The sequence below is a fragment of the Cucumis melo genome, chromosome 1 (genome assembly GCF_025177605.1).
Source record: "Cucumis melo cultivar AY chromosome 1, USDA_Cmelo_AY_1.0, whole genome shotgun sequence".
NCBI lineage: Eukaryota > Viridiplantae > Streptophyta > Magnoliopsida > Cucurbitales > Cucurbitaceae > Cucumis > Cucumis melo.
The window spans coordinates 31948073-31968728 of record NC_066857.1 but is presented as its reverse complement, the minus strand read 5'-3'; the positions used below and the strand labels follow the sequence as shown (position 1 = coordinate 31968728).

General features: G+C 27.7%; 2 protein-coding genes across 2 annotated transcripts; one reads left to right on the top strand and one right to left on the bottom strand.

Annotated features, from left to right (window-relative positions):
* The first annotated feature begins 9732 nt into the window (after window positions 1–9732).
* Window positions 9733–13917, top strand: LOC103492883 (E3 ubiquitin-protein ligase MIEL1). The gene is made up of 12 exons (XM_051086976.1): window positions 9733–9835; window positions 9924–10011; window positions 10158–10214; window positions 10322–10354; window positions 10437–10514; window positions 10654–10697; window positions 10797–10837; window positions 11819–11901; window positions 11984–12075; window positions 12274–12343; window positions 13334–13372; window positions 13478–13917. Exons 1-12 carry the CDS (start codon window positions 9768–9770, stop codon window positions 13598–13600), a joined length of 816 nt encoding a protein of 271 aa, XP_050942933.1. The 5' UTR covers window positions 9733–9767; the 3' UTR covers window positions 13601–13917.
* Window positions 13918–14982: 1065 nt separating this feature from the next.
* LOC103492735 (CASP-like protein 1E1) lies at window positions 14983–17062 on the bottom strand. The gene is made up of 2 exons (XM_008453218.3): window positions 16538–17062; window positions 14983–15448 (listed from the first exon to the last, which is right to left on the bottom strand). The coding sequence occupies exons 1-2, from the start codon at window positions 16831–16833 to the stop codon at window positions 15109–15111; spliced, it is 636 nt and encodes a 211-aa protein (XP_008451440.1). The 5' UTR covers window positions 16834–17062; the 3' UTR covers window positions 14983–15108.
* Between the last annotated feature and the right edge of the window lie 3594 nt (window positions 17063–20656).

Here is a 20656-nt window from a genome sequence, read left to right as displayed (position 1 = left end):
TTATAATTATAAATTCAAAACAACATATTGAACATGGAGTGAAAATATTAAAAATGAGTAATTAGATTTTTTAAAAAAAAAAATTATTATTCTAAACCTAATGCATAATTGTACCAAAATATTCCAAAATATAAAATAATTTTTCTTAACGCTTCGTTCATTGAAAGATATGTGTTTTCCAACATTACCTAGAAACTGTGCAAACACTACGAAGAAAAATTGTCTCTATCAACAATTTTTTCAACCAAGCTAACTTTTGTTGATGCACATTTCTAATGTGTGTGAGCATAACACCATTTCAACCGATTGGAATATATATATATATATATATGAACAAAAAGGTTATGTGATCTTAGTGAAAATTATTATATTGAATTTTTTGCGTCGAGAGAGACGAAAATTCTTGTAGTGAAATGATACATTAAAAAATGTTTAGTGATGAAAAATAGACAAATTCAAAGTTCAAAAAAAAAAACTTATGAATTAATCAGATAATGGTATTAAAACAATAGAATTCTTTATTAAATATGGAGTGAAAATATATTAAAGAGTAAAATTTGGTAAAAAGAAAAATCGTTTATAAAAATCTGAATTCATAAATGTGAAGTTTTTTTCTTAAAGATTGTTATTTAAACAACTAATGAAACATAATTATTATTTTTGTCAATAAAATTTCTAAAACCATATGTGGCATTGTGCACTCAAATTCTTTCGAGCAAAAAAGAAAGAAAGAAAAAAGACCAAACTCAAATCAAATCAAATAGGTGCAATAATCAAATATTCAATCTTGCTCTTCTCGTGCTCTCCAAACCTACATCGACTTCTGCTATGGATCACAACAAGATTTTTAACGGAATACTTCGTCAAAATCTCTTTCAGACAACAAATCGTCATCAAGTTGTGAATAGATATCACTACTCTGTTAAAGATGAAGATATATCTTTTTGCTCGAAAGAAAAGCTGCAAAGAAAGCTCCTTGTCCAAATAATAAATCGCAGGCCAATCATAATGGAACAATGTTATTTAGCATTATGTCTTTGCTATGTTTTACTATTGTTTATGGTTTCTTTTTTTTATGGTGAAAGGAATTGAGGAAATAATATGCCACTTGGAATGCTTTGGTTATGCAAAAAATAATATTTCATTTGATTGTAATTTTTCTCTTTGTATTAAAAAACAAAACTATATATATATTATTCTCTAGTGTATATATATATATATATATAAATGGTGCAATGCAGGATAATTCTCTTTTGCCCCTAATTTCTTAATAAATTTATGTTTTATCTTAAACACAACTTTCTCTTTAAATAAATTTAATAAATTTTTCTAATGATAAAAATATTTTACATTGATTCAAAGTATAAATAAAATTTAGGATGTTTAATTATGTAATTATAACTAAATAATTAAATTTATGAGTATTGTTTTTGTTTTATTTGTTACATTATAGTATTATAAAAGAAAAAATTTGTCGTATATGTTATATAATTAAATACTATTTTAAAATATAAATTAAACTTTGACATTTTCAATAAATATATAAAAGATATACGTTTTCATTTAATTATGATTTGACCCCACAAAACTCAACTAATTACATGTGCACACCTTGTCCAAGTAAAATTGAAAATCGAATATTTCTTTTGAGGACCTACTCGAGGATGGAGTCTATGGTCAAACAAAGCTCAACTCAAGTTCATCTTACTTATTTAACTTACATTTTTCTTTCAAACTATATATAAATGATGTTTAATCACATCCCATTTTACACTTTTCAATATTGATTTCTTAAGCTACTTATTGATCCAAAAGTTTAAATCAACGAAAAAGGTAAATTTAATATAGAGATGGTTACAAATATATATAATTATTAAATTTAAAATATATACATCAACATATATTTTTAAATTAGCTTAATTAAGAAACTAAACTCTTTACTTAACTAAATCAATATATTATAATTATAAATTCAAAACAAATATTAATTAAACATGGAGTGAAAATATTAAAAATGAGTTGATTGGATTTTTTAAAAAAAGTTATTCTAGACATGATGCATAAGAGTACCAAAGTATTGCTAGAACACTGTTTAAGAATATCTTTCCAAAATATAAAATGATTTTTCTTGACGCTTGACCAAAATTACCTAGAAACTGTGCAAACAGACTACAAAAGAAATTTGTCTCTATTGACAATTTTTTCAACCAAGCTAACTTTTGCTCAAACATTTTCAACGTGTGAGTGTAACATCATTTCAAATGAACAAAAAGTTGTAAGATCTTAATGAAAATCATTAGACAAAATCTTTTTGTAGTGAAACGATATAGTAAAAAAAAAGGTTTAGTGATAAAAAATAGACAAAATTCAAAGTTTAGGAAATATGAGGTTTTATCAAAAAAATATAACAAACCAACAAAATATTTACATTGTATAGATCAACATTTTTTAAAACGGAAAAATTAGTCCACAAGTCCACGATGTGAAATACCAACAATGTCTTAGTCAACATGCGATTAATTTGCCACATGTTCGCGTGTATATTTTTCTTCTAAACGATCATGATACGTGATCGTGTAGAAAATGATACACGATTATCTAGGAAATGATACATGATCATGTAGGTAGTATCAACACCGGCCACACGCGCGAGTATAATTCTTCTTTTAAACGATCATGATACGTGATTGTGTAGCAAATGATACATGATCATGTAGTTCTTTTTTACGATTGAAAAAATGCTTCGTGTAATTCTTCTTTCTAAAATATCATGATACGCGATCGTGTAAACAATGATACACGATCGTGTAGGCAATGATACACGATCGTGTAGTTCTTTTTAGCTATGGGAATTAAAAATGTTTCATGTAATTCTTTTTTTAAATGATCATGCTATGTGATCGTGTAGAAAATGATACATAATTGTGTAGTTATTTTTAACGATGGAAAAAACGTTTCATGTAATTCTTTTTCTAAACGATCATGATACTTGATCGTGTAGGAAATAATACACGATTGTATAGGAAATGATACACAATCGTGAAAAAAATTATACATGATCGTGTGGTTCTTTTTAATGATGAAAAAAACTTTCAAATATAAACCATCGTTTAGATCATATGAAAGTGATATTTAAAATCTTAATATTCTGTAAGAGAAGATGTAAGAAAGAAAGAAAGAAAAAGAACATGAAAAAAAATAGAAGAATATATATTTTATTTACTCAAAAGAAGATGAACAAAGAAGCTGAAGAAATCTAGAACAAAAATAAAAATAACAAAACAAATGGGAAAATGAATAAATCACATAGAAAAAGAAAAAGGATAAATGACGAATCATTTGCAATATGAAGGATAAATTTGAACATTTATGAAAACTTTCTACCGACTCCAAAGAATTTTTTATTTTGTTACATGGATATTTTGATATCTTGTTATATTTATGAAAATGAAGTCAACAAAAACTTATGAATTAATCAAATATTCATGTTAAAACCAATAGAATTCTTAAATATGGAGTGAAAATATATTAAAGAGTGAACTTTGGTAAAAAGAAAAATCATTTATAGAAATCTGAATTCATAAATGTGAAATTTTTTCTTACAGATTGTCATTTATTACAAATTAATAATTAGAAAAAAAAAACAGCCAATAGACGTAATTATTATTTCTGTTAATCCTACCATTATTTACCTATAAAATACCTAAACCATGTATGGTCTTATGCACTCAAATTCTTTTGACCAAAAAGAAAGAAAGAAAAAATACCAAACTCAAATCAAATCAAATGGGTGCAATAATCAAATTTTCAGTCTACATAGCACTTATAGTTGCTCTTCTCTTGCTTTCCAAATCTATATCGACTTCAGCCGATATCGATCATGATGAGATTTCCAACTCTAATAATAGAATACTTCGTCGAAGTCTCCTTCAGACAATGGATCGTCATCAAGTTGGGAATGGATATCAATACTCTATTAAAGACGAAGATACCAAAAAAGATGAGCATAAAAAATCTACAAAAAAAGCTCATTGTCCAAATAATAAATCGCTGGCCAATCGTAGTGGAACAATGTTATTTGGCGTTGGGTCTTTGCTATGTTTTAGTATTTTTTATGGTTTCTTTCTTTGAAGGTGAAGTGAATTAAGGAAATAATATTGCACTTTAGAATTTTTTGGTCATGAAAAAAATAATATTTCATTATTGTAATTGTTTTCTATGTATTAAAAAATAAAACTATATATATTATTGGCAAGTATATATATAAATGGTTTAATGTAGGATAATTCTCTTTTTAATAATCCTAATCTTTCTCCTAAATTTTTTATACACTTTTGATCTATGATGTTAGAAGCGTTTATGTCTATTTGATCTTCGACGTTTCACAACCGACACTTTAATCCTTCACATTTGTAAAGTACTTCTAAATGGTTCTCATCGACATTTAAATTTGTGTTTCCTTCAAACATTTAAGTTTGTATATACATAACGGTCTAGTATTTTGCAAACATGAAAAATTGAAGGATCTATTTTAAAGTTTCAACCACCAAAAGTGCACATTCGCAGGAAAGACTGTTATGTTAGCTTCTTCAAGATGGAAAAAAATGAAAGTCCTATTCACATTAAAAAATGTCAATGGTTATGAAAGTTTTTGTTTTTCTACCAAAAGATTTGAGAGTATAACCCATGGAGATATTATGTGTAATAATTGGGCCATTACTCTAATTTAATTAGAAGAATTAAGTTTAACAAAAGAGCACCAAAGGTCCAAGGTCAATCGTCGGGACATTGGAACCGAAGAACGTCGTTTGGTGTCGTGTCTTTGATATGTCTTTGTACTGTTTTTAGTTTCTTCTTGTAAAGGTGATGTAATGAATTTAGGATTTATGTTTTTATATATAGGTTAGCAAGAAATATCCAATTTTTTTTTTTTTTTTTTGTTGGAGTTGAACAGTATGTGGAACCTTTTTTTTATTGAGAACATATATGTTTAAACCAATTATATTTATTCAAATAGTTGTATGTACTTTTACTTTAGAAAACATATGTAGCGATATCATAGTATGACAATCATGGAGTATACCATATTTGTTGAAAAAAGATTATATAGATATGGGATTTTATATACATATACAATTTGGGCCTCTTTTCTTTAATTGGGTTCCTTTAAGTTTTAAAATATTATGTTTTTAATTCTTTAAGTTTTTAATTTCTGTTACAACAAATGCACACTTTCAAGATTTACATTTATAATATAATATTTTCTTCACAACACTTATCACTTTAATTTCTACTTATTTAATTTCAAAAAATTAAAAGATTATTATTAATTAATTAAATTTTAAGTTCTTAATTTTCATCATTATTAAGATTAATTTTACTAACTTTGAATACATTTTTCATAATTAAAATAATTTTATGTACAATTCTGAAAAAAAAAATTTAATCCTTTTAAAATAAGTCCCAAACATTTGTTTTGATTGATCAAAACCCAAAAAGATGAAGAATAAAAAGGAGACAAAACACAACCCAGCAATGGTGACCATTGCCCAAAATGTTTGAGTAATCACATGGAAAGGATGGGAGGGTGTTAGCGTGGGAGTTTTTAGTAATTGTGACAAGTGGATTACCTTCTAGCTTAAATATTAATAAAATTAAATATTCTCACTTAGACCCTTTGAGGTGGTTTTGGATGGGTCTACTATAACATACTTTCTTATAGAGATGTGCAATGACGTACAATATAATAATGTCAAGATGGGTGTTTCTCTCAAAATTGCAAGATGTCCTAAGCAAGTTCAACTGACCTTTCTCCCTTTTTGTGAACCGATTAACCTGTTTTGGTTGATCGACTCGAAATCTTAAGATTTGACTACCTTTAGAATACGTGAATCCCAATTCAGGTCTTTTTTATTTGAGTCTAGGCTAAGTCGTCGGCTTTAAATCTTGCTTTGAGTATTTCATTCACCACCATTCATCAAAGCTTTAATTAATTAGTTGAACTCAGATGTAAAAAACTTCGATATTCTAAACTCAATCCAACTCTATATAACCTACTTAATGTGAAAGGTTATAATAAAGTAAATATTGAAAAGAGAATATTGCAATGATTGAACTATAGGAAAAAATAGTAACAAAAGATAAAGATAAGAGAAAAATGGTTGGTGGATGAATGAAAGAGCTTAAAATGAAAATAATAAGACAAAACCCTAACAATAATATCAAATTGAAATGGCAACCAAAAAACGGAAACTCAATTTTCCAAATGGCTGCCATTAGACCTCTAGTTTCCATAGCTCTCTTGGCTCTTCTCTTCTTCTCCGAATCCCTACTCACTTCCCATTCTCTAACCGGAATTCCTCACCGGAACATCTTGCACACCGTGGCGCATCGGATTGTCAATGGCAGTGTTGAGTCCTCCTACCAAAGGAAGTCGAATAAGCTTCATACAAAAGATAGAAGGCGGATTCGACCGATACTAATCAGCGGCAGCAACGGCATGCATCGCAAATCGGCAGAGAATCGGAGCCGAGTAGCGTCCTTTGAGGTTGGATCTATGTTGTGTATCTGCATTTTCTTGGGATTGTTCTTGTGAATTATGTAAACTTTGGACTCTTTGTTTTCCTTTTTTGTGGTGTGTGTATTTTAGCTCTAAGATAATGATTTAAAGGGAAAAAAAACCAATGACTCCAGACTTTTGATTTTTCATCAAACTAAAAAATGTACTTGGAAGAATGAAATAAACAATAAAATCAATTGCATTCAATTTATTGCACACTGCTTTATACTATCAATTCAGGTTTGTGGTTTGATTTACTTACTCCAAAAATAATAATAATATTTAGGAAAAAATATCAATTTGTCTCTTCAAATAATAATAATAATAATAATCAGGTGGTTGTATTAATTTTAAACAATAGTATCAATTATGTTAAGTATATTAATTTACTCCTTTCAATATATTATGTTTGAAAAAATCCACATCAATAAATTTAGATTCTTAGGCAAATTTTTATTTAGAAATTATCCATACATTTAGTTTAATCACCCATTTTGTAAAATTAACATTTAATCAAAAAAGTATATACATGTTTGAGAATTAGGTCATAGATACTTTTCATAAAGGTAACATAAAGAAAGTTTTAAGCTATTCTCTTAAGAAAGTCTAAACATTTAATTAACTAAAATTATAAGCAGTATGACATTAGTCCAATTTAATTTAGGATAACGTAAATGATACTATTATGAAAGTTTAAACTTTAAATTGATACAATTATTTATTTGGGAGTTTTAATTTTATACAACCTCAAAACTTAGAAGTATAAATTGTTATTTTCTCTTAGATAATAATTTTGCTATCTTTCGTAAATTAACTTCATAAAATAATGAAAAAAGAAAGAGAATAAAGAGTGAAAAGTTAATCGAAAGTGAAACTTAGAAGTTACTACAAATATGGATCTTTTTAAATAAGAATGGTTGAAAAAGAAAGATACCCACAAAAAAATTTTTCTTTTTTTTTCACTTTTCAGTTTTTATCTATATTGTTCTAATTCTTTTATAAAATATGAAGAAATAAAATTAATTTGTGTTGCCTATTGCAAAAAGAGGAAAAAAGTTATATTTATTTTTCAAAGTCAAATCCTTTTTAATGGCAAAAACTTACAACTTTGCAATGGCTGCTTCTTGTGATTTTATATTTTATTAATTATATGAAAACAAAAAAAAATTATAGAAAAAGTCATCTTATAATATCACAAATATTTCTTATTAAATTGATGGTGACTCTCTTTTTTTTTTTGAAAAAAAAATAATAATATCGATATGTACTTGACAATTCACCTCCACCGTTGTTTTCATCATATAATACAAACTACCGTTTATCTCATCCATTTTTTCAGATTTTGTAGAATTAAATTTTCATCGATATTTCTACGACACCAATCTAATAGATTATCGATCGGTGAAACATATAAAACATGCAACAAAGATCACTAATCACTGATGTGAATATAGTATAAACTATTTCTTTTTTCTTTGACTGATTGAAATTTTGTAAAAATATTTATTTATTAATAACATTTTTTATTTTTTATTTATAAAATATCTATTCTTGTAAAAAAGAAATATCGATAAATTTATCTGCATTAACTTGTTAAACTTTAGTAGTTGTATAGATTAAGATTTCGAACTATTAATTTGTTAGTTTAAACTTTAAACGTTTGTATATATATTGATTTACACTCTTTTCAAATATTGTTTTGAAATTTAAAATTTTGTCTAAATTAAACTCCAAAGTTTAGAATTATTGATGTAATATAAATTTCATCAAAGATCGATTTTACAAAAAGAAAGTGTATTGTTACGGCTATTTAGGGACTTTTTCCAAAGAAAATTGGGTCATGTTTCCCCTAAACTATTTGGTAAAATAAATTATTTTTCCATCTACCAAATCACATTTTCATTTATTTTAACATCCAAAAACTATTTTAATGGACTAGTTGTACCAAACACAAAAAGAAAAAAACAACTATAAAGAAAACCTTAACATTCTTTTTATATATATATATTTAAAGTTATATTTTAAACTTTTTGGAAAGTTAAATATTTTTTACATAAAACACTAACTATTTTAATCTAAAGCCAACAATAAGGCCTTTTTTTTAAACTTATTTTAAAAATTTAAGGATATTTTTTATATAAAATATAGTGTTTATAAGCGTTTTTTATAATTTAACCAATAAAATAAAATGAAGAAGATAGGATAAATTTATACTTATAAATTAAAAATTATTATAAATAATAAAACTGCTAAGAGTATTTACAAAATATAATAAAATGTATGAATTTAGCAATGATAATTCTATAAATGTCACTAATGTATAAAATCAAAAAAATTAATATATTTTGTAAATATTTTATAAATATTTTGGTTCATACAATTGAAAATGTGTCTAATAATTTAAGATTTAAATAAGTTAACGTGAGACTATAAATTAGTATTTTTTTTGTTATTAAAAATTTAATATTTTTCTTAATTTTTATTAAGAAACTTTTTTAAAAACTTTCATGTAACAAAACACCAAGCTATTTAGGGTTATAGAGCGCATAAAGTTAGTCATTTTTTAAATATTATAGGTTTGTCTTTCCATCATTTTTTCTTACTCGCGATTTCTTTCGTCGTCTTTCGTTTTTTTTTTTTTTTTTTTTTTTTTGCTGCGATTTCTTTCCATCGTATTTCTTCTTTTTCTCTCTTTTTTTTCTGCTATGATTTCTTTTCATCGTCTTTCTTCTTTTTTTATGTCGTTTAATCTTTCCATTGTCTTTTTTCTTCGTTTCCTCTAAAGAATATTGAAAAAAATCATTTAGATTGGAGTAACAAAATTAAACGATATAATTGAAATGATAAATTGTAGTCATATCTAAACAATCGCTAAACGATCGTAAATATATTACAACGCGTGTTTGATGGGTCATTTTTGTATTTTACACGGTGCGTGTCGGTGCTTTTTCTGTTTTCGAAATTGTTCTAAATACTTGCCACCTTGTTATACTTTTGAAAATACTTCAAACTTTTTTTTTTTTAATAACAAAATAAAAAGAAAAAAAAACTTTAAATGAGGTAAAAGGAATTTATTGTCTATATTTGAAAATAGTCTTTTTATTTATTTACTCCTTAAAAATTATTTGTAAAAGAATTAATTAATAAATATTCTGTTAATACTCCAATTCTCTATTACCGAAGAACTCAAACAAGGAGACGATCTCCAATGGAAGAAGAACACTTCCCTCTGCCCCAATCCGCCATGAAACAAGATTTCGGGAAATTGCAATATGGGTATCATCAATCTCTTTCCTTTTTCCTTTTTCTTCCTCTTCTTCTTCATTGCTACCTTCACTTGTGACTTCTTTTCGATTTCATTTAGATGCGAGCATTACAGGAGACGGTGCAAAATCCGAGCTCCATGCTGCGACCAAATCTTCACCTGTCGCCACTGCCACAACGAGGCCATGGTCTTTCCGCCCCTCTCTCTATGTCTTTTCCTTGCGTGCGTTGTTTGTTAGAGATTTATATTATATAAGGGTTATGTTTTTTCCATTATGTTGTTGAACTCGAGCTTTCAGTAATTGTGATTTTCTGAAACTTTTTTTGATTTTAGACCTCGCTGAGCAATCCCAAGGACCGCCATGAACTTGTTCGCCGGGATATTAGACAAGTCTGTTTGTACGCTGCTCTACTATTTTTTTTTTTAATAGTATTACATTTTGTGAAGTATATATTTTGATGGGGTTTGATTAATTTTGTTGGAATTTGATTCTTTAGGTGGTTTGCTTAATTTGCAACACAGAACAAGAGGTTTGGGGGCTTTTTTTTTGGTGGATTTATTTCAATTCCTTGCGTTATATACTCTTGAGCGTTTGAATTTGGTGTGTTTTAGGTTGCTAAGGTTTGTCGCAAGTGTAATGTTAATATGGGAGAATACTTTTGCGACATCTGCAAATTCTATGATGATAATGTATGAGAAGTCAATCCCATAACTTCTTTCTTTTCTTGGATCTATTTTGCTTTCTTTAAGAACTAATTTTCATATCTTAAATGTTGAGCTGAATGGTTTTTGTTACCTTAGATGCTAATAGTTTTTGCTATAAATGCAGACCGAGAAGAAACAGTTTCATTGTGATGCGTGTGGTATCTGTAGGTTAGTAGCGTGCACTTTTTCTGTTCTAATTCTAATGTAAACTCAGCTTTCTGTGTTAAGTTTCTCAACTTAAGTGTTCGCTGTTATATGATTTTTCAGGGTTGGTGGTCGTGAAAATTTCTTTCATTGTGAGAGATGTGGTATGTTACTTAACTCTCTTGATGGTTCATTAGAAATTAGTATTGGGTAATTGACTTGCTGTTTGAAGTAAATGTAGCAGAAGAATATCTTTGGTTAATTGAGATTGAAATAACTTAGTAAAATGTGAACGATTGAACAAATAAACCATTCAGATGAATTGAAATCATATATTGTCCATGCACCCTATGCAATTTCCATTAGATTTTTACTTGTGATATCTGCACAACTAATCCGTTGTTTCTTACAACCCTCGTTTAGATCACATGTATTGTTTCATGAGTATTAGTAGTAAATGTCTAGGATGTCTAAGATAATTAATGTACGTATGCGATGTTTAATGTCTAGGAGTTAAATATCTATGTTTGTTTTACAAATTTTGTATTTGTAGTAAACTAAAATGAAATAATTACTTAATTAGATATAAAAATACCATCTATGTAGGCATGAAGTAAATTTTGTATTATTTAATATACTGTTGTATTAATTAACTATTTAATCAATTAAAATATAAATAAATGAAATTTTACATGGAACACGAATTGAATATAATATTGATTATTAAGTATAATAATGAAGTATAACAATTAGAAGATTAATAATTAATAATAAAATTTGATATTAAATAGTTAAGAATCTAAGATAATATAAAATATCAATTGCATATGAATAGTTGAAATTTATAAAGTAGAAATAATATGTTTATATTTAACAATTAATTCAAATTGATATATGTCTAAAAAAACATCAAATTGATATTGATCCATTAGTTAATTAGGTTTTATTGTAGGGTATTAAAAAATTCATGTCAAATGGGTATAGGGATATGAGTTTTAAAAAATGAATTCTGTAAAACAAATAATGATATTAAACGTCTGTCTGAAAACTCATAGCAAAGAATGTGAAACAAACATGCCGTTGGGGTCTATTTTCCCCTGTTTTTAATGGATAGAGAGATTAACATTTTGTTTTTATGAGTACAGGATCTTGCTATTCCACTCCTTTGCGTGATAACCACACATGTGTTGAGAACTCAATGAAAAGTTATTGCCCCATCTGTTGGGAGGTTTGTACTTCTAGAACACATCTTTACTCTGGGAGGTATAATCTAAAGTGTTCTCTTCTAACAATTTTACTGATGCTTGCAGTTTCTTTTTGACTCAATAAAAGACACAACTGTTATGCCTTGTGGTCACACAATACATTTGGAGTGCTTCAGTGAGATGGAATCAATGAATCAGTAATCCAATACTTACTTCAAAATTCAATTTCTGAATCTACTATTAAATATATTTCTATGAACTTGAATCTACTTAATACAACTTTATTTTCTATTATATCCATTGCATTTTATTCTCAAACCAAACTAGTTTTGTGTTTTGAGTTACATCGACATTTCCAGTTCTCTTATGTTAATGTAGTACTATCCGTCTCTCAGATACCGTTGTCCAATCTGCTTGAAAACAGTTGTGGACATGTCTGCGAGCTGGGCATTGCTGAAAATGGAGGTGTGTAACATCTTAGTTTAGGCATAATAAAAAATGATTTTTAGGAGGCAATTAAACGAACTATTGTTTTAATTCTTAGAGAGGTTTCCCTAATTAGTAAACATGGTAGAACAGGTGGCTTCATGTAAATATTAGTTACCTAAGAAATTAGAATCTATATCTTATCATTGTAACATTGCACAATGCACTCACTATTTTACGTCCTGACTGATCTTCTGTTTCTTTGTCATGATGTATGATTGCATGGATTGGGCTGATTCTTAGAAAATTGGTGGTTCTAGACTTATTATCATAATGGAATTCTTAGTGAAGTGATTCCATGAAGAGACAGTGTTATAAAATGAGTGAATATTCAAGGCTTTGGTTATGCTTTAAGTTGAGTAGAGAGGAATAGGGATGCACTAACTTATATAATAAAGATGAAGGAAGAAAGATCAGTCCATGAGAGTTATATATGTTCTGTTGCAAACGAATACTCTATATACGTCTTCCACTTGAATTAAAATTCCTATTTACCCATTACCTGTTAACCGTTTGATATTTGATGGCAAAATCAATCTCGTTGGATACTTAACCTTTTGGGTTACCAATTGGTATTGATATGTACGATTTTCTTGTGTCATATTCAGATGTTGAAATTTTTAGAGCTCCGTTTGACAACTATTTAGTTTTTTGTTTTAGTTTTCAAAAATTAGGCTATAAGCATGATTTTCATCTTTTACTTGTTAGTTTATATGTTTTCTAGTGTTCATTTTACGAGTGTTTTCAAAATCAAAGCCAAAAATTGGAGGGAAAAAAGGGTTTTCAAAAACTTGTTTTTGCTTTTTGAAATTGGCCAAATATTCAAATGTTTAAATAGGAACTATGAAAACCACGAGTAAAAAATGGTGAGAAAACAAGTTCAAGTTTCTCTTTCTTGATTACGTTTTCTTTACCATATATCTCTTGTGTTGTTGTCTTAAATTTGAATGTTGTTTCTATCTTATGTAGATTGAGTGTACACCGATGCCCGAGGAGTACAGCCACGAGGTAGTTGCTTCTATACACATTTCGACTACCACAAGCTAATTTGCTGTCTTCCAACACACTGCATGTTAGAATTCTTCTAACTTAACCAACTACTGTGTTAAACAGGTATCAGTCCACTGCAACGATTGCAGCCATATTAGCAAAGTTCGCTTTCACATTTTGGGACACAAATGCAGTCAGTGCAATTCATTCAATACTTGGAGGACTTCTTCCGGAGGACGTCAATAAAAACTAAAGGTACCCAAGAAATGTGGGGCTCTCTTAATCTCAACAATTGGAATTAGATTTTGCTGAACGTTTGATTGTTAGAGCCATTTCATCCATTTAGGAAGTCGCCCTGTTTTGTTCAGAGGCTGACTATGATTGGTTTTATACCTATAAATTCAGACACATTTAGTAAAGTAGTGCGATCTTCTATAGGAAGTGTCATTTTCTTTTTTCATTGTAACATTTAGCATTCATCTTGAATGTTTATATATCATATTAGACACATTATACAGAAATGAATTTTACATGAATCTCAAATCCTTGTTTGAATACTTGAATTTCAAGTGTAATAAGAAAAGATAGGTGAATAATAATTTCCATTGAAGAGAAATATAGTTAAGGTGATCAGCTAATACATGATTTAGTTTGATACTAAATATTCTGTTAGGTCTCTGGTTGTGAGAGTTTATGGTAAAAAGGGTAAAGTAGGACAATGTGCTATCGATAATAAGCTGTGGGCCATGCTATACATGTCTAGTATTATATGAGAGGTACGTGAACAGTGGTAAGTTGTCATCATTTTGGTTAGGTACTAGAGTGAGGGGGAGTTTTGAGCCCTCTCGAACACGTTAACCTTTATTTATTTATTAACTTCAACTATTGCATTAACAAAAAATTAAACTATCGCCTTTTGGAATAATAATTAACGTTTGCTTATGGTTAGTAGGCTTGTAGTGTGTGTTCTCTCACCCAATTATATACTTTCATAGGGAAATAAATTCTTGGTACTTCACAAACTTTCATGTGTAGTTGGATGCCCTTATGATGAGTAGGTTTGAAGGGGGAATCAAAACAAAACTATTTGGAAGTCTTTATTTTCAATCTTAGTCAAACAATTCATTTATTGAAGTATAAATACACTCATCGCTAAATTTCATTTTTCTTTTTAATACCATTTTAACCTAAAAATATATGTAGACCAATTTACTCACAAACCAACAGATACAGTGTGTTTTATATTTATTTGTTTACTTTTATTGAGTGATCAAAATTGGAGATAATTTCATCAAAATCAGACCTAACAGATGAAAAGGAATAGTAGTATGAATGATGATGATAATGAAGACCTAACACATATGAAAAGGAATAGTAGTATGAATGATGATGATAACGAAGGGAAGTACGAATTTTATGTCATTTGAGTTATATTTATTTTGATAATTTCTATCTTTTCTAAGTATAGTTAAAGATTGGGGATGATTGAACTACGTAATACCCTTGTATGTCAGTGGATAATCTTTTCCTTCTAATAGGTTAGCATAAACATTACATAGGTGGAAATGTTATGTAGATTAACATTGCACAGGTAGAAATGTTAGGTATATTGTTATAACAGCAATTAATGAAATGCACCAACCATCCAAAAGGAGTATATTTACTTTTAAACCATACAATTTTTTTTCACTCTAGGTTGAATCCAAATCCAATAACTCCCTACCAACAAAACAAAAACATTCAATCTCCTAATTTCAAATCTTGTAAAGTTTAAGAACAGAAAGCACAACCAAACAAAGAAACATGACAGAACCAGCAATGGAGATTACAAGTGCAGCTGTGAAGTGATGACAATAACCTTCAAAGAAACCACAGACTTTTATCCAATGCATATGTGAGTTTCCATCTCGACCGATGACTCCAATGGCTGCAGCTGCCCCATCGGCAGAGAACAATAGACCCACCATTATCAGATCAAGGGATATGAGCAACATCGATCTCATTGGATCGTCTTTGTAACCCCTGGTCGTCAATGAGTACACCAATGATACTGCAGCATATGCACATGCGATGCAATTCGACACGACAAAATACCTAACCAAAAAAAGATATGAGGCTCGACCACAAAAAGATTGAAAAGTGAAAAGAGAACTAAATGAGATTTTAACAAGACAAAATATTATTTAGTCTTACAAGGGTAGTTGGAAGAAAATAATAAAGGCTCAACTATCAACCAAACATAAGTGGAAGAAAACAATTTCAAAACATTATAAAAACTATATAACACATAGATTCTAAGTATTTAAAAGCACTTTTTACACACTTAAAAATCATTCCAAACAAACCTGTGATGTATGGTATAATGTTGCAGGTGGTCTCAACATGAATTTTCTACTAATGAAGCAAGTTGGTAAGTATTATTCTTAAAAGGATGTAATGATGCTAAACTACAAACCAAATAATTGCAAAAAGAAAGAAACTCTAAATCGTAAAAGAAGTAGGCTAACATAACATAACCAAATATCCTGTAAGCATTTGTAGAGGGTATTTATAAGAAAATTATAAAACTCAACTCAGACTGTGTACACATAACTATAGATCGTCAATAATAAGCATGTATTTCTTCCTTTGAAGTAGGAGGTTAGGAGGTTTAAATCTATATACTCATCTGTTGTACTAAAAAAGATAAAGTGATAAAGGAGTTTCAAAACGTAAAGTATTGTGTTTTAGGCATTTGCAAAAGGATATTTAGAAGGAAATAATTAAAAGCTCAACCATAAACGCCAAATCAAAGTGAAAAGAAAAGAATTTCAAAACGCTAAAGAAACTATGTAACAAATAAAAACCAATTTTAAAGTACCTAAGAAGTCTAACAAATCAAGTAGCTTGGTGAGTATCACTCTTAAGAGGCTGTCATGATGTAGAACTACAGACCAAACAACTACGAAAAAGAAAGCAACTCCAAACCGTAAAAGAAGTCAAGATAACATAACATAACACTCGATCCATATTATGTCAATATAAGCACAGATCAGCACTAATTGTTGTGTGCAAACGAAGATTGAAGGTTTTAGGCATACGTGGAGGGTATCAAGTAAATAAAACTGGTAGAAACACCAAAAAAAACTCCATTGAGGCATTTCATCAGACAGTAAGAAGGCACAAGGGAAAAAGAAAGCTTACTTGAAAGCAGACATGTATTGCCACTTAGCAGAGGCATAAAAATGGATAGGAGGCAAAGCTTTGGTAAGAGTAACAGAGATAATCTTAGATTCATTATCAACACCAACAACAACAGCAGCAATTAAAGTAAAAGCAAGACCCAAAAATCTAACAACCCCATCAAAAGGCCATCTTAATTTTGTTGTAACACTTTGAATAACTTTAACATTGCTTCTCACACCAACAACAACATCATTATCATCTATGGCCATGGATGTTGGTGGTGGTGGAGGTGGTGGTGGTTCTTTGTGCTGCATTGTTTTAGGAAGAAGAAGCAATAGATTTTCAACATTTGGAGTGAACAAAAAGGAATTCAAAGTGGTAATTTGTGTTGGTTAGAAAATCAGGGAGTTGGGGCAAAGTATTTACTCCTCATATTTAATTCCTCAGAAACTGAAATAAATGCCAACCAGTGGAGTTTTTCTCTTTTCTTTCTTCTTTTTCCTTTTTCTTTTTCTTTTTTAGTTTTGATATAGCTCATAGTTCAATTTTCACGTCTCATGTATCAACTCAATATCTTTGATGTTAAACAAAAGGTTTGGAAAGGTTACGCATTTAGTTTTTAAATTTTGAGTTTTGTTTTGATATGGTCTCTAAATTTCAAAGATGTTATAATTTGATGTATGATATTTTAATTTTATTTTAGATTATGGTACATTTGGATTGACTTTCTAATTGTTTATAAACATATTTTTTTAAATCGTTAAATGGATTGACTTTCTTTTTCTTTTTCTTTTTTGTTAGTTTTGATATAGCTCATAGGTTTTTAGATTTCAAGATTTATACTTTTACTTTTACATTTGTGTTATCTTTCAATTTTATCTACGAATTTTAGGAAACACTTTTAGTCTTAATTTTATTCATTGAATACTTATTTTCAATTATTAGTATTAATGTCTATTAGTTGATTTAAATGGATAATGAAGTAAATTTTTTAAATATAATTTTAATAGTTAATTAAAAAAAATAGTAAATTTTAATTAATTATAATTTTAGAACTATAAACCAAATAGTAAAATTTAATTAATTATAATATTAAAACTATAAACCAAATAAGAACGATTAAACTCAAAACTTAGAGACAATAAAAAAAAAAAGTTATAAATTTAGTCTCTCAATTTTGATATTCTGAAAATTAACAAATTCTAGTCAGTACACAATCAAAAAGTTTAAGATACCATTTCTCAAGGTTTACGGTGATAGGGTAGAGCACTAATATCAATTTATCAACAATAAAAGTTACTACTAATAGGTATTTAATTATAAGCTATAGAAGTTATCATTAATAAGAGTCTATAAACACAAACTTAATATAGATATTCTATATTTAGGACGATTTAAAAATACAACTATATATTTGATTGTTATCCTAAAAATACTACACAATATATTAGCCTAAATTAAAGGTAATAATGGAGTTTTCTAGGTCTCATATTTAATCATTAATTGATAATATAAAATTGTTATGAACATTGTATAGACTAATAAGTTTTATCTGTCAGCTACACATTTAATATTTTGTCCAAATTCAAGAGATTTTGTAGTTTGGAAGTATTTTAATTTGCATTTAATTAATATATTTTAAATAATTATCATCATTTATTACATTTGTTTTTATTTAACAATATATTGCCACGTCAACAAGAAAGGAAAGAAAATAAAAGAAATTTAGTGTGTCATTATTGTGGTACCAAAACCTTGTGCATATGGGTAAGGTCACAAGCAATTGCAATCCATATGTACCGTATTTAATAATTAGTAGGCCAACGTGACCAAATATCATTCCGTTGAAAACTATGCTTTTAATCTGCAAATACTTATCTTCTTTCTTTTTAACATATGGTTCAGCCACATATAAAATTTGTGTTATTTCAAATTTGATTCTTCCTTATTTCGTCATATATATATATATGTGTATGTGTATATGTATATGTATGTATGTATATGTATATGTATGTATATGTATATGTATATGTATGTATATGTATGTATGTATGTATATATATATATATATGTATGTATCTATGTATATGTAATATATATGTATGTATGAACTTTTACCTCTTATTTGTTATTTAAAAAAGAAGAAGAGAAAGAAGAAAAAAAATTCTACTTTAGAATATAACAGTAAATAAATCAAGATATTTATAAAATATCACAGTTTACGTACAAGAGATAGATACAGATAGTTGTTTAACTTGATCTATCAAAAATGAATTTTAGTATTTGAAACAAATATGGGTGGATCTACTTTTTCAAAAGAAAAAGGAAAGAAAAAAACATCTCCACATGACCACAATACAATCATTTTTTGCCCATAATCAGAGGTATGGAATTCATCTTTTAAGAATTAATATAGTCATATAGACCCATAAATAAAGAGCGCTAAGTAAACTAGATGTTATGTTATAATAGAGATCATATTTTACCTTATGAATATATACTCTTAATAAGATATTTATTATAAATTATTGTTTCAAAAGTTGGTAATAAAACTATAAGGTATTGATGAATCGTAGCAAATATAAAGAGATTTCGTAGCTTGAGAAAAAGACACAAACAAAACTCAATCAAAAGAGACTTTAGAAAAAAAGTAATTGGCACACGAACCCAATAAAATACACACACAAACGATCGTACAACTAACTTTAGAAGCTCCGAGCCATTTAAAACAATAGAGAAAATTCCATATATGTATGTATATTTATCTGAATTGGAAATATCATATTGACTGATTCAACTTTAAATAATGAATACATTTAGGTTAAAAAATTATTTTTTGGTCTTTAAATTTTTAAAAATAACAGTTTAACACTTAAATTGTAGTCTTTTTTTTCAAAATTGTAACAACTTCGTATCTAAATCTTAATAAATAACGATTTAGTTTGTATACCTTACAACTTACTATTGATCTTTAATATGCATGAGTAAGATTCAATAAAATTTCTTATTTTCATAAAAGTTTGGAAATCAAAAGAAGTTGTTTACTTTGGGTAGTTAAAACCAAAACATAGACACCAACTACTTCCCTCATTTTCATTAACTATGGTTTGTCATTTTATTAATAATGCATTTATTTAGACTTTAGGGTTTCCCACTAAAGGTATAAACACATTAATGGAAGCTGCCATCAATATATCCAACCAATTTTCCATATAGTTTTATAAGTCTTTCTTTTATTTTTCTTCTTTCGTTTGTGTGACATAGTAAATAGTTAGTTGTAAGTAAATATCATTAATGTTTATCCCACCAACCTATTATTTTCCCTCATTCCTTCTCTCTTCTTCTTACCTATTTAATATGGTTTCTTCAATTTTAGCGGTGGTTTATGCATGTGCCTGTGGTTCATTTCAAACATGCCTTGGAGGGTATGCTGAAATGACATTTCCGATGTCTAATTTAATAATGTGTTTTATAACTATTTGATTTCTTTAGTTTTCTTTTTTATTGTTTTTCATAGTTTTTATATAATAGTCTCCATCTTTCTTAAAAAAAATATTTGAACTATTCTTTGTAAAATTTAAAAAGAAAAACAGTTTTGAGCATTGAAAAAACAAAGAAAATTGTAAGCTAAGCCATCAACTAATGTTTATTAGTGTATAACAATCGGTTTGGATGAAATTTATCGTAATATAATTGGTCTTATAAAATTGTTATAAATCGATAACTATATTTTAAAGGTCAAAATATTACATAAGTTAAAGAGGGTTTTCAAGAATAACAGAAAAATACAAACTATTTACACTTTATAGTAGAAAAATCACTAAATAACAAAAAAAGAAAAAAAAACTCATTATATTTGATTTTGCCATAAAATATAAATAGTTATCCATTTGGTCCCTTTTTACAGTTTCTCTAATTTAAATTTGATATAAGGATTAAATTGTCAGTGTGAATATATTACTAGTGAGAAAATAGTAATTAAGTTAAACCTTATTAGAATTATATAGTTATTTTTCTTTTAAATAAAGAACTTGAGGTTTTATTAAATTGTTTTTTAATTTTTAATTTTTTAATTTTTTTTTTTTGAAAGGTGGCTTTCATTAAAAATCTCCATATTAATACCCAATTATAATATTT